This window comes from Orbicella franksi, chromosome 1, assembly GCF_964199315.1.
Source record: "Orbicella franksi chromosome 1, jaOrbFran1.1, whole genome shotgun sequence".
NCBI classification, from domain to species: Eukaryota; Metazoa; Cnidaria; class Anthozoa; order Scleractinia; family Merulinidae; genus Orbicella; species Orbicella franksi.
In genome coordinates, this window is record NC_138145.1 from 26,509,806 (window position 1) to 26,524,466 (window position 14,661).

A 14,661-nucleotide genomic window follows, 5' to 3' on the forward strand; every position below is an offset into this window, starting at 1 on the left:
TACAGTTGCCAATTGGAGAACGTCCATTTTGTCTAAGTTTACTGTACGGCCCCGCAAATGATCCCGGCCCGCAAAATGATCTCCGGCGGTACCGCAAATGATCCCCAAATTGTACCGCAAATGATCCCGGGACCGGAACTGATCCCACCGCAAAAAGTTAGGAATGGCGTGGACTGCATGAAAAGTCTATGGATGGATACATATTTTCTTAATTATCCTAGGTGAAGAAAAGACAAGTACCTCAGGCATAAAAGCAGCAATAAAAAAAGTTTCTCGTACTGCGGAAAATACTAAATTGACATGTGTCGACTGCACAAATTTTTCGTTTAGGAAACGCACTGCAAAAAGAAACTTGAATCTTCGAAGATGCCTCTGCCATCTGATTAACCGCTTAGAACTTTTCCCTGTACATTTCTAATATCTGCGTCCTAGATAGTCACAGGCTCCCACGAAAGTCAAGATTTCTTCGTGCTAGTTACCGTAGTAAAAATGTAGTCAATCCACTTGGGAATTCTCAGTTGTCTCCAAATTTGAGGATATAGTGAACATCCTGCGTGTGTTATCATACATTTCAGGCCCGGACCCAATAAAGTCATTCAGGGAAGGATCCAGCTAAACTACAAACTTCAAACACAGGATTTCGTAACGTTGGATATCATTTTTAAAGTTGTGAAATTTGCATTCAAATCGTTCATACTGCACATTAGTCTCCTTCGCAGCCGTTTTTGGGATGTCACGCAACGCAGGAGACTAACTGCACATTTTCTTGCGTTTCATATAGTAACTGTTGTATCAAAATACTGTATTATTTCTGTGAAACTCAGAAAACCGTGAATACCAGACATAGTTAAGGATTATTATTGTGCAGCTAGGAAAAAGCTAATTAAGGGTGAAAAAACGAAACCGCAAACACCAGCGGTAATTGGCCACGTTCGATATATCAATGTTCTAACATGGCTCCGAGGCTTTCAGGGCAAAATTCTATGTTTGGTGGTGTTTTCTTTGTATCCGACGCTCTTTTGGGAATTGAAAGACAAAAGAAACTTAAAAAAATTTCAATTTTGACCCGAAAGCCTCGGATCGATGTTAGAATATTGATATATCGAACGTGGCCTATTGGTTGTGGTTTTGAGGTTTTCTCGCGTGTCCTGAACTTTATAGTGATTGGTTCCGTACCAAATTAACCTTTTGGAATCAAATCCAAATGTTCACGGTTTTCTGAGTTTCAAAGTCATAAAAAAGCGATTGCATAGATTTCAAATCCACTGTCCAAATTCCTGAGTCCTCACATTTTCAAATTTTATGGCGAGGCGACCATTTCCGGTCCGGGATCATTTATGGTACAATCTGGGGATCATTTCCGGTCCTGGGATCATTTGCGGTACAATTTGGGGATCATTTGAGGGCCGGGATCATTTGCGGGGCCGTACATTACTCCTTGCTCGACTTAGGTGTATTTTACAACAACCATTTTTGCTTAGTTTGTTCAACTGAAGGTCCTTTCTGTTCATCGCTCAAGGAGTCACGATTGTTACACATTTTTTACCAATTCTGCTTAGAAGTGTGGCTGTTTTGATCATCAGGAGTAGGAAATATTGACTTATTCATCATTTAAGAAACGCGCATAGAGCGAATGCGCTACCTATTGCTAATCACATTGAAATCGATTTTGATTGGCATCAGTAGTTGATTGTCATAAAAAAGGCGTAACCTTTTCATTAAGCATAAAAATCTCGAAACCTAAGCCAGCTCATCAGTTCATGAAGACAAGTCCAAGAGATAACGACTATGAATTCCCAAATTCATAAGGAATTTCCTTAAAACTGGTATTGGGACCATTAGATGTTCGATTGTCTGGAGTTTGAGGTGAGACTGTGGAGGCTGGAACCTTTTCATTAAACATAAAAATCTCGGAACCTATCCTCGCTTACCAGTTCATAAAGACGAGTCCAAGAGATGACGACTATGAAATTCATAAGAAATTTCCTTAAAATTAGTATTGGAACCATTAGATGTCCGATTGTCTTGAGTTTGAGGGACGATTTTGGAGGCTCGATCACACTGATTCAAAGGTCCTTGGCCTTTTATTCTAACCGTAGGAAGCTCATTCAAGGCTACCTCGCGGCTTTCGCTGGAAGGGTCACTGATATGTTTAATTTGGATAAGTTTATCTCCGTGATCACTCTCTAGAAACTGATTTTTCATCTTATCGAAACGTTTTTCTATAAATCTCAGAATAGGGAACTCGATTGTACAAGCGGCACATGCTATCGCGGTAACACGAAGCTGTGGAAAACTTGTCCATTTCAACTTTTTTTTTTGGGTTTGTTTTAATTTCAGATTGTCAAGTTAATGTTGCTACTCGTCCCTTTTAACGTCAGGTTTTCTATGGACAGTTTTAACAGGAGATTTCGTTGATATTTCCCTTTTTGAGATAAAGCGCAGCAGGCAAATCAGTTTTGCTCCCATCAAAATCAGTAGTATTTCAAAACAGGTGTTTGTCCCTTGTGTGATCAATGACCCAAGATCACCCGGATCATGGTGCACCAAAGGAACCGATGAATCCTTGTTCAGAGCTGGATACATCAGCTCTTAGATCCTTTGATGCGAGCGTGTTTAAAACACGAAATGGCAAAATGACGAAATGTGACTAAGGCTAGCCTAAGTAAAGCAAAATAGCGTTCCGATTAGACAGACTAGCGTTCAGGTTAGCCAAAATATCACTGACTTGAAGGTGGTAAGCTTTCAATAATTTTATGGGTTAACCGTCGCCCACATTGTTAAGTGTTATTTCGCCATTTCGTGTTTCAAATACGCCTCTTTGATGAATCATAATGAGAGTGATCTTGGATCATAAATCTTGATTCGGATCATGTCAAAGAAACACACCCATAGCTCAGGATAAGAATTTTTTTATGTTCAACCCTTGGAGGCTGTAGTTTAATTTGAAACTCTTGACCGAGGCCGAAAATTGAAAGTTTGAATGAAGAGTTTAGTAATTACGAGGCGATCTGCTGCTTCTATACACAAAAGTTTTATTTAAACGTGACTAACTCTTGAAAGCATTAACGCCCATTTTATCAAACCTTTTGTTTTTGTTTTTCCCAAATCAGTTGTTGTCTTTCATCTCTCACGGTTGAACCGATAATTAGTCACACCTGTTTCAATTTTTTTTAGTAATTATGGTTTGAAATGTTGCTATTGAAAGGTCACTGGTACCTTCTGATGGGTTTGGCCCAGTTGGGATCAATCTCCCTGAATAGCTATGTAGATGATCCTCTTTCCCTACTGGGTCTCAATATAGTGCAATCGTGGAACAAGCAAAACATTATGTTATGAAGCTGAAAGCTGAATTGTCTTGTTTTGCCCTTGGTATACGGAATTGAAATCCTTCAATTTGTGACATATGCAAGTGGTTTCGGAATCTTTAATAATCCTTTTTTATGGTGGGACAATACAACACTATATGTTGCAAATTGCCCCCAGAATAAAAGAGGTGCATTAGGCATCTTTTTCCGAGTATTTCGCAAGACCAAACGTTCATCGAAATAGTTTTAAAGATTTGTGATCTCTACCTCAAGGGATTTTAATTACGCTTAGCACATTTTGGCAATGCCCTTGTTCATCAAAAAAACTGGCTATGGTGATTTTCCTCAATTTTACTAAATTATAGCTGGAAATGTCCAATTTCTTTGGGCTACATGCTGCTTCTCATGCCGTGTTTTGCAACACGAAAGTTATTTGCCTAGATATGCTTATTTGGTCTATTTGCTCACATTAAAATTTGTGGTGATTTTCCGCCTTTTAAAAAATTTTTGTCCCTAGTTTCATAAGTTTCGTTGCAGAGTAAAAAGGCTTTTCATTCGAGTTTCTGCAACATGTGGTTTAGATTTGCATAACCAGAACAATAGCGTAAACCTCTAGCGCTAGCTTGAACAACAATTGCAGGTGATAGTCAACTAAATTAAAAGGAAGGAAAAATAACTCAGGGTTATAGTGAAGATATCATTACCCTAGAATGGAAAAAAAAAATCCCATTTAACGTTTTTTTTATCCTCTGAATAATAGCCTCAAGGTTATTTTGTTGGAATTTTTTTCTGTAAAAGTAGCCAAAAGGTCTGGTAGTTAAAGTATGATTAAAACAAAGCGAGCAATCACGAGCAATATGTCTGAAGTAATTCTTCACTCTGCTTTGAACAAGCCATGGCGCAAGGCCATAGCTAGTGTCGAACAACTCTTACGAATCTATTGCACTCTTGCACATGCGTTAGACATGGAGGAATTCTTCCAAAAATTAGCCAGAAATCGAGAAACAAGTGAACGGATTGAGGATATTCGACTTAATAAAACGCGCTGGGGTTTTGGCTGGTTTAGCGACCACGAGCTAGGGGAATAAGAAACTTGGGAAGAAATGGAACAACGAAGAAAAACGTAGGAAGAGTTTGAATTAGTTAATGAAAGAAAACTTTTGCCAGACGACGACCCTAAGGTAAATACTTTTTCAAGGTTAACGTAGTCGTTCAAAATTACCCGAGAAAAATCACCTTCCTGAACATTAGTTTTCCTTTTTTACTCTGGTATCGCACAAATTAACTCCAGGTATTTTTTTTATATTCCTCTCTATCAGGAAAGGTTGATATTTCGATCTTGCATGAAGAAAATTACTTGTACGCCATGAACAAATGTTTCCTTCTTTTCTTGTTACTGTCTTGTGGAAAGGATGAGGCGTTCGCTATACAAGGTAAGCTACAGTTTGAGTAAACAAATGGGCATTTTGAATCAGTTTATACTGTGAGATTGCAAGTAGGTAGTTAAGTTTTGGAGTGTTATCAGGAAGGCATGTGTACGGCAGAGGGCGAGTAATACATAATGACTACATGATGTGACAAAAGCATCTATCTAAAACATGAATCAGCTTCCTAAGAAAACTGTAACTCGGTAAATGTATAATATAACTTTACATCTTAAGTTTTCTTTTCTCTTTACATCCAGTAAAGCTGGATATATAAATAGCACATGAGAAAATTTCATGCAAACCTCTGCGTGCTCACAATGGCTTTAAACAAGAGCTATTCATGTGCTGTAGCGCTATTAATTCTCGATTAACTGACTCATTGAACTGTGTCACTTGGAATATCAGACAGCCGTAAATCTTGACCATATGATCTGCCCGAAGTCAACCCCTAAGATTTAAAATTTCCTGAAAGATTTTCGACAGGACATGCATTTTTACGTACTACGGAGGATTTCTTAAAGTAACACTAAATTGACGCCTAAGTGTCCTAAGTCGTCTTATAGTTTAGTACGTTCTTGTATTGTAACTTGAAATCTCATCTACAATTCCAATGAAACAGGCATCCAATTTATCGCCGTCAAAATCACCAATCACGACGCCTCCTTTCGCCCACAACTCCTAGGTAGCTGTAGGTCACCTGCGGATTTTCTATTAAGATAGAAATCTTGTAGAAGTTACCCAGAAGTGCCAATGCAAAAATATCTTATTTACACAAAACACGGTGGATTAAGCAACGCTATTTCCTGTTTCATAGCGGGGTTGGCGAGAATCAGTTTTCATCTGATTGTTGTAAAACCGAAACCAAAGGAATTGCTTTTGCCATTTGCAAGCCATAGACAGTACAGTGAACCAATCCAAATTCGCAGTAAGTACATCTAGCCGTCACGGAGTATGGGAGAACGTTTGGGACCGAGTCACGATTGATTTATGATTTTATTTCGGACTGGATGATAAAGTGGCGCGAGATTTTTAAACTAATCTCTAGACGTAGTAGTAAGTGCGAATTAGTTTCACTCAAGTGAAAATCCCTCTGATTAATAGGACGTATACCCGGGGGGGGGGGGGTGTGCTCCCTAATATGTGCCATATAGGTATGTGCGGCCCCAAAGCGTAGGGTTTTTCAGCCGTTTTGGTCATAAATAGGGTATCGCTTTTGGCCATTTTGGTTATAAATAGGGTATGGTTTTAGCACTCTAGTCTTGAATTGGGTATGTTTCTTAAGAGAAGCTACCTTTTCATCTTTATCGATAAAACCGTCAACAAAAGCCCTTCATAACTTATGTTTGGGGCAACTGTGTCAGCCGCAACGGTCATAAATAGGCTATCGAATTTTTAGACAGGTCATAAATAGGGTAGCAAAAAACGCAGATGTTGGTCATAAATAGGGTAAGGATTTTGGGAAGTGGGCCGCACACCGCCACCCAACTTTTCTGGAAGTACCTCCCCCACCCTCCCGGGGACGTATACAAGACGCGTCTCTTCTACCACACACATGCACACGAAGGAAGATTTGCGAGCCGTGAAAAACCTTAAACGGCACGAGATGAAAGAAAGCCGTCAGATGTGTATCTACTTCTGGTTTTGTTAATTTGAAAGTCCCGGAACTAACTATTTAAATATGAGGCTGGAAAAATACGATTAACAAGATCAAGGCCAATCAAAATAAGCTATTTCAGAGTACCTATAGTTTTGAATGGAAGCCACTTGTTCTTTCAAGTTTTGCTTCACGTTGTTTTCCATATGCATTTGTCGATGTAGATCAGCAGAAGGTAAACCTTATACGCTTTTGTTCAACAGAATGTGGTTCAGTTGTAAACAATACACTGACAAGTCCTGGATATCCAAACAGTTACCCACCCAATATGGATTGTAATTACTCGATTCCTATTCCACCCGGTATGATGATGGAAATTAACTTCCACGAGTTTAACCTGGAGTTCAGCTTCCCGGAATGTATGTAAGTAGCATAACTTATTAATATAAAGACCCGTCTACACGTATCCAGATTTTTTTGAAAACGGAGTATTGTGCTCAACTAGCCACACGAGATGTTTTCTGCCTAAAGAATCAATGGGGACACACGAAAAGTCTCTTATTGGCTTACCCACGGGGCAACTGCGATATACAAGTTGTTGACAAGTTGCGCAACAAACGTGAAATGTTCGCCTTTTGAAGCGAAAAAAAAAATAAAAAAACTAAAAACAGGGACTTTGAAATATGGAAGGAGTGCTTTTCTCTTCACAGCTGGACGGATTATTTGAAGGTTACTAATGAGAACAACAAGAACTTTGGTGTGTATTGTGGCCAATGGACCGAGAAAGTAATTCTTGTAACTGGAGACCTCGTTTTGATGATATTTCACTCAAACGTCTTTTATAACCATTATGAGGAAAAGGGATTCCTAATTTCTTTCACTGCCATTCCACCTGGTAAGTGTTTAGAGAATACAGGTTATTATGCCGTGCGTGCACTTTCTTGTGTAACCAAAAAAGATGTTTCGATTGTATGAATATTCCGCATTGATGGAATCGAACGGGGAGTTATTAGAGGAGTTATGGCAATGTATTTCATTGATCTCAAATGGTTCTTTAATTAAATTGGCTTTTAGAGAAAACCTAGTTACGTAATTACCAACTATTTGTCTGATGCATTCCTATGTAAAGAATTTATGTTCCATTAGCTGGTGCGCCTCCCCTTGATTACCTTTCGACCTACTCATTCATATCTACATTCATAGTAAGTTGAGAGAATACAGGCTCGTTTCTTTTGAGAAGATAGTGTATAAACATGTGACGATCACTACTAAACACAGCAAATGACATATCACAAGGATAAGTGCTTTCTGAGCACCCTCCCATCTTACAGGGCAAAACTTAAGTTCTGCAACTTTAATCTCCTTCACTAATAACTAACGTAGAAGTTCCCACAAAGGAATTAGTATATGATTAGTACAGGTAATCGTATGAGTGCGAGTGCAATTAAGGATCCACACTACGAGTGCTGTTTGAAAATTCTCTCAAAATTGCATGAGCTTTTATGCGAGTGTAATTTGAAAGAATTTTCAAATATCACTAGTGGTTTAAATCCTTAATTAGTAGTTTAAATCCTTAATTTATTATATGACTGAGAAATTAACGAACGTGCCCCCGTTAATTTGCACTACAGTGCAAATTTAAGATTAATGATAAATTGGCCTGCTCTCAGCTAAACACAATGAAGTAATTTTCTCGGTCATGTAATGACAGGAATACTTAGCCAAAGCACAACAAGAAAGCAACAACACATACATCGTTCAAACAAAGACTAACTGAAGTGAGATGTTTAATCCCGCGTAGCTATTAGTATATTAATCTTATCTGAACCCTTTTTTCTCTGGAATAGAAAATTTCACTATTTCGGAATGTGGATCAGTGGTAAACAATTCACTGACAAGTCCTGGATATCCAAACAGCTATCCACGAAACATGGATTGTAATTACACAGTTCGTATTCCACGCGGTATGGCGATGAACATTCAATTTCATGATTTTGACTTGGAGATTGAGCATAAATTTCCTTTGTGCGAGCTGTAAGTACATCAATTTTATATTCTTTAAAGAAAAATCATGCTTTTTATACTAGTTTAGTACACTGTAAAAATAACGAAAATCTAAAAAAGCAAGTCATTCTAGAGCTTAGTCAAGATGTCAAGCTGTTCAGTTGCGCGATGTAATCTTGAACATTAAGTTCCGAAAGCGCTTATAAAGGAGGATAAGTAATTCCTAGATTTGCTTAGCTCCAAGGACGTCAAGTTAATCTTTTCAGTTTGGCTGGTGCGTTGCTTTCGTAAGATACAACGACGTCCATGTAGGTGAACCTTATTTGATTGGCGTTGACAAATGTGTTGGACAAATTGAAAATCAGAAATGTACAAAGAATAATCTTGGTTATCAAGGACAATGTAGTAGCTTAAATTAATAATGGCGGGCTCAGAAGACTGAGAGACGCTAAAGATGTCTTTTACACTTCACCATAGTTTATAGAGGGACGTGGTTAGGAAATCTGGCAAAGTTCTTTGTTGTATGATTTTGTTGGTTATTTTGGGGGTTGACCCTGTGCAAAACCTGACATAACACAAAAGGTAGTTATGTGCGCTCATACAACTAAACAATATAAAAGCATTGCGATTATGTAATTCATGTATAGTCAATGAGCACAAAACAAAAGATGTGCAGGGTCGAGGACCTTCCAACATAAATCATAGCCTTTCTGTTTGCTTCTTTGATGTTTACCGGCCCTCCTAATCATCATTCTCTCTATTATCTATGACTTCACTTACGAGTTGTTTTGCTATTACTTTTCATTAACGATTGTGTTCCAGGATCCGGGGCAAAGTTCCAATTTCCGTCCCAAAGTGACATCAATAATGGTGTTCGGAGACATGTTACTTGGGTGGGGCAGGGCTAAATTGATGTTTTTTCTCAGTTAAACCTTGTTTGTTGTAGGCGAGACTTTTTAAGGATTACAAATGAGAAGAGCGAGATTTTTGGTGTGTTCTGTGGTCCGATACCTAGGCCCGGAGATGAGGTTCTTGTAACAGGAGAATATGGAGTAATAACATTCCATTCAGACTACAGTCTTCAAAGGAGAGGATTTCACATATCTTTAGCTTTTATTCCCCTTGGTATGTACAGAAGAATGTTGTTTGATAGTTAATCCACTCCATGTTTGGAATCAACAAGGCATCAATCCCTTTTAAGCCGAAGTATCAACCAGAAAATTCTCCTAAACTGCGCAAACTGTGCATAGTTTATGAGCATAGAACAAAAAATGTGCAGGGTCGTGGACATTCGTACATAAATCTTGGCCTGTTTGTATGCTTCTTTGATGTTTACCGGATTCCTTAACCATTTCCCACTGTTAACTATGTTTTCTTCTTCGAACATGGCTTCAGAGAAATGTTAACGAAGTTGTATCAGTCGAAATAACCAGTGCAGCTCTTTGTGTTTTGTAGATGAAGGCACACATATGTAATTGAGCATTCAAAATACACCTTAAATTTTTCGGACGTTTTATTAAGCCACAAAAGTAGGAGTAAGAAGAACTCTAGAGAGAGAGCAAGAGTAAAGTAGCCGAGGTGCTCAAATTTATTGATTTATACCATTACTGTACAGGATTTATTACGCTAAAAGAAGCCTTGTCCACTTACGGTACGCTTTATGTGTGCAAGGCATGACGTAAATATGAGTTAAACTAAATACAGTTATTATTCTATCAGTTGCACCCAAGGTCATGTTATCAACTTCTGTTATACGAGCAGCACCAACCTTCAGACTGTCAATTCCTGTCACTGGAACTCCTCCCATATACACAGCACTCATCAGGAACTCTACAGTGCTGTTCAATACAACAAACACTGCGAGTATCTACTTAGAGAAGGAAGAAAGCTACTCTTGTGTGGCCAGCAGCAAGTACGGAATTGACGTGAGGGATTTCTCAGTCATTTTCACAGGTAAGACTTTTTATCATAAAAACGGCTCCAAAACCTGTTTTTGTTGTGATTTCCAAAGATTGGTAAACATTGATGTATATAGTATATATCTATAGTTTAGACCTCCTCGCCATTTTTCTTTGACTTGTACATTATAATTTGCGGCCTTTTCTAGCACATAACATAAGCATAAGGATCATACCGTGTACACAGACGCAGTGAGTTGTCGACAACTAACCACGCGTTTTGTTTTGTAACAAAAGGTCAGGAAAAGGTGCGTTCTCGACCCTAGTCCTTCGCTTTCTTGACTAAGCAAGACACGAAGCTTTGGGGAACTCTGAGCGAACGTAGCCGAATTTTGGCTTTGTTGGCCACACAGCGCATGCTATGTTCAAAACCAAATCAGTGCTGCTGGACTTAACATGTGTTGTTCAATCTCTTCCGTCTACATTATGAATTGATGGTCATAAATGAAATAAATTTTAGAAAATTTTTTTAAAAAATTCTTCGACATTTTCGTATTTTCTCACGAATTTCTAAAATTTTTGTATTACCATGAGCATGTGCAGTAAAAAGTTGAGTTCGTACTAAATCCAGTCCATTTTTTAAGCAGTTGTTTCCTTTCAAAAGGGACTACATCGATAATGAAGCGCTGTCCTTGTTTCAAAGGAAACCAATCAGGACTGTCCATTTTGCTGGGCTCCCCAGAGCTATTCACGTCGTCTATTAAGCCTGGTTTTCACTAGCGATGCAAGCATAAGCGCAAGCACAAGCGCAAACACAAGCGCAAGCACAAGCACAAACACAAGCGCAAGCACAAACACAAGCACAAGCGCAAACACAAGCGCAAACACAAGCGCAAGCACAAGCGCAAACACAAGCGCAAACACAAGCGCAAACACAAGCACAAGCACAAGCACAAACACAAGCGCAAGCACAAACGCAAGCACAAGCGCAAGCACAAGCGCAAGCACAAGCGCAAGCACAAGCACAAGCGCAAACACAAGCGCAAACACAAGCGCAAACACAAGCGCAAGCACAAGCGCAAGCACAAGCGCAAACACAAGCGCAAGCACAAGCGCAAGCGCAAGCGCAAGCACAAGCGCAAACACAAGCGCAAACACAAGCACAAGCACAAGCACAAGCGCAAGCACAAGCGCAAGCGCAAGCACAAGCGCAAACACAAGCGCAAGCACAAGCGCAAGCACAAGCGCAAGCACAAGCGCAAGCACAAGCGCAAACACCAGCGCAAACACCAGCACAAACACCAGTGCAAGCACAAGCGCAAACACAAGCGCAAACACAAGTGCAAACACAAGCGCAAACACAAGCGCAAACACAAGCGCAAACACAAGCGCAAGTGCAAACACAAGCGCAAGCGCAAGCACAAGCGCAAGCACAAGCACAAGCACAAGCGCAAGCGCAAGCACAAGCGCAAGCACAAGCGCAAGCACAAGCGCAAACACAAGCGCAAACACAAGCGCAAACACAAGCACAAGCGCAAACACAAGCGCAAGCGCAAGCGCAAGCGCAAGCGCAAGCGCAAGCACAAGCGCAAGCACAAGCGCAATCCCAAGCGCAATCCCAAGCGCAATCCCAAGCGCAAGCGCAAGCGCAAGCGCAAGCGCAAACACAAGCGCAAACACAAGCGCAAACACAAGCACAAGCGCAAACACAAGCGCAAGCACAAGCGCAAGCACAAGCGCAAACACAAGCGCAAGCACAAGCGCAAACACAAGCGCAAACAAGCGCAAACACAAGCGCAAGGACAAGCGCAAACACAAGCGCAAACACAAGCGCAAACACAAGCGCAAACACAAGCACAAGCGCAAGCGCAAGCGCAAACACAATATTTCTTATTTTACCGTGAAAACGGCCTTGATAAAGGCGTAAGCACAAGCGCAAGCACAAGCACAAGGATCAAACTTTTTCCGTTTTCTTGTGCTTGCGCTTATGCTTGTGTTTGCGCTGTAACAAGTGAAAACGAAATGCCGCTCAGGCACAACACACAACAATATTTACCACACGTGGTTATGTTTGGTCAATGAAAACACTGGATTCAGATTACTTCGCGCCTAAACAGTTTTCCAAAATGGCGGAAGGTTCGGATGATTTTGCTTGTGCTTGTGTTTGCGTCGAATTTCGTTTTCACTTGGTTCATCCCTATTGCTCGCGTTTGTGTTTGCACTTGTACTTGCGTCGCTAGCGAAAACCAGGCTTTAACGGGACCTTGCTGCGTTTGCGCATGTTGGTTATGCTTATGCGCGAGTCGTGGAGCAGAAAGAAGTACAAAAAATGGAAGCTTGATGTTACGATTTGCGGTTGCTTCTTAGACTGTGGACCGAACTGTGCAGCTGATCAATCGCAGCCTACTGGAAACACTTATTCATGCAAGAACTTAAAATCACTCATGGACATCAGTGAATGCGTTCCAACAATTGCTGAAAGGATGTAAGGTTTTTGACAGGTTATTGTTTCAATTATGAATACTTTTCATCACGTATTCGCAAAATGAAAATTGATAGTCTTATTACAGCGGCGCCGCTCTCCTTCTCCAACATTGCGTACTCGATTGCTCGTTTCAATGTCTCCAAACGTCCACTTTTGTCAAGTGATTTTAATGTGACGGTTCGATTGAGCTGTCTGGCTTAGGCCCCGTCCACGCTACACCGGAGGAAATTGAAAACGGAGGTTTCACTCTGAAAACGCATTAATTGTTTTCCGTCCACATTACGCCAGAGGAATTTGAAAACGGAGGTTTCACTCTGAAAACGCATTAATTGTTTTCCGTCCACATTACGCTAGAGGAATTTGAAAACGGAGGTTTCACTCTGAAAACACATTAATTGTTTTCCGTCCACAGTACACCGGAGGAATTTGAAAACGGAGCTTTCACTCTGAAAACGCATTAATTGTTTTCCGTCCACATTACGCCAGAGGAATTTGAAAACGGAGCTTTCACTCTGAAAACGCATTAATTGTTTTCCGTCCACATTACGCCAGAGGAATTTGAAAACGGAGGTTTCACTCTGAAAAAGCATCAAATGTTACGTTTTCTGTCCACACTACACCAGAGGAATTTGAAAATGCAACGATCACCGGTCATTTTACATTTGTGTTTGAGTAAAACTCTAGCCGAGGAAAGTCACGATTATCGTGACGTCATCGTTCACGAAAAGCTTCCATTTCAAAATGTTTTCCGTCCAAGCTGAAAACGCAAAGCCGGCGTTTTCAAATTCCGCCGGCTTGTAGAGCGTTTTCGAAAAGCTCCATTTTCGTGACGGTTTAGTGGCCTGACTGAAGAAATAAAGCTCCGTTTTCAAATTACAATGGCGTAGTGTGGACGAAGCCTTCACATTGTTACAAAATATTTCAAAGATTGCAATACAAACAAGATAGAAAGAGCGCTTCAAATCAATTTGAGAGTGGATAAAAAGAGGAATATATGTGCGAATCTGCACCGTTATGTACTTTAGCTAACAATTCTCATTTTTCTGTCTCTTTTTTAGAATACTGTCGTCAAGCAACTTTTCAATATCTTCACTGGGATTATTTTCTAACCTCACAACTTTAACTTGGTTGTAAGTTCCTGTCTACATGTATTTAAGCTTGTCTCTCTGTCTATCTGTTTTTTTGTTTTTTTTTTTTATCGAGTGTGGACGGACATCACCGAAGCAAACGTATTTGTGTGACGTTCCTCTCACTGGATTGCCCTTTTCTTCAACAGGGATTTGCCTTCAAACAATATCGGATCTCTATCTGACGAAGTCTTTCCTACAATTCATCATGTGAGGACACTGTAAGTGAAGGAACCGAAACAGTGCCAGGGGTGGACCCAGAGTAGTTCAAGTGATTTCCAGAAATCACTGAAATGTTTCCAAACTTCTCAGAATGCAGGAAAATTGCATTCTGTGGAAATGCGGGAAAATTGCATTCTGAGATCACTAAATTTCAATTTTCTTGGGGAACATGCCCCCAACACTCCTAGTTAAGTTGATGCAAATCAATCATGTGAAATCCCGGATCCGCCCCTGAGTGCATTGACGTATTTACATTGTATTCATATGCCAACTACAATTGCTTAAGAATTGCCGCAAGGATCATTTATAATGATATAAAACGGATGGTCGAAAAATAATTTCTGTCGGTATTTCTTGAAGCTCATCTACAACGGTTTCTCATGGTCGTAGCAGTAACCTGCAATTGTAGGAATCTAGGTCCAAACTTATGCTAATGTGAACCTGGAGGTACAACATGCAGCGTGATCAACGCCAGAGTCTTTCAACAGAAATGAGACTGAGGTTGGCACTCAGATCTGACTTCAATTTATAGATTGCAAAATACGTGCGCGAGAGTCTCGAGTTCAGCTCCTCGACCACGCTAGCGCTTTGTAAAT

General features: G+C 40.1%; 1 protein-coding gene across 1 annotated transcript in view; it reads left to right on the forward strand.

The window, feature by feature from the left end:
- LOC145499718 (uncharacterized) overlaps positions 1 to 14,661 on the forward strand; it is a 75,993-nt gene that overhangs the window by 49,218 nt on the left and 12,114 nt on the right. The window contains exons 2-10 of the mRNA XM_081479246.1: positions 4,628 to 4,741; positions 6,593 to 6,752; positions 7,040 to 7,224; positions 8,177 to 8,363; positions 9,280 to 9,458; positions 10,053 to 10,286; positions 12,599 to 12,716; positions 13,775 to 13,846; positions 13,993 to 14,064. Coding sequence (XP_081335372.1) covers positions 4,675 to 4,741; positions 6,593 to 6,752; positions 7,040 to 7,224; positions 8,177 to 8,363; positions 9,280 to 9,458; positions 10,053 to 10,286; positions 12,599 to 12,716; positions 13,775 to 13,846; positions 13,993 to 14,064 — 1,274 coding nt within the window. The 5' untranslated portion in view covers positions 4,628 to 4,674. The remainder of the gene's footprint in view (positions 1 to 4,627; positions 4,742 to 6,592; positions 6,753 to 7,039; positions 7,225 to 8,176; positions 8,364 to 9,279; positions 9,459 to 10,052; positions 10,287 to 12,598; positions 12,717 to 13,774; positions 13,847 to 13,992; positions 14,065 to 14,661) is intronic.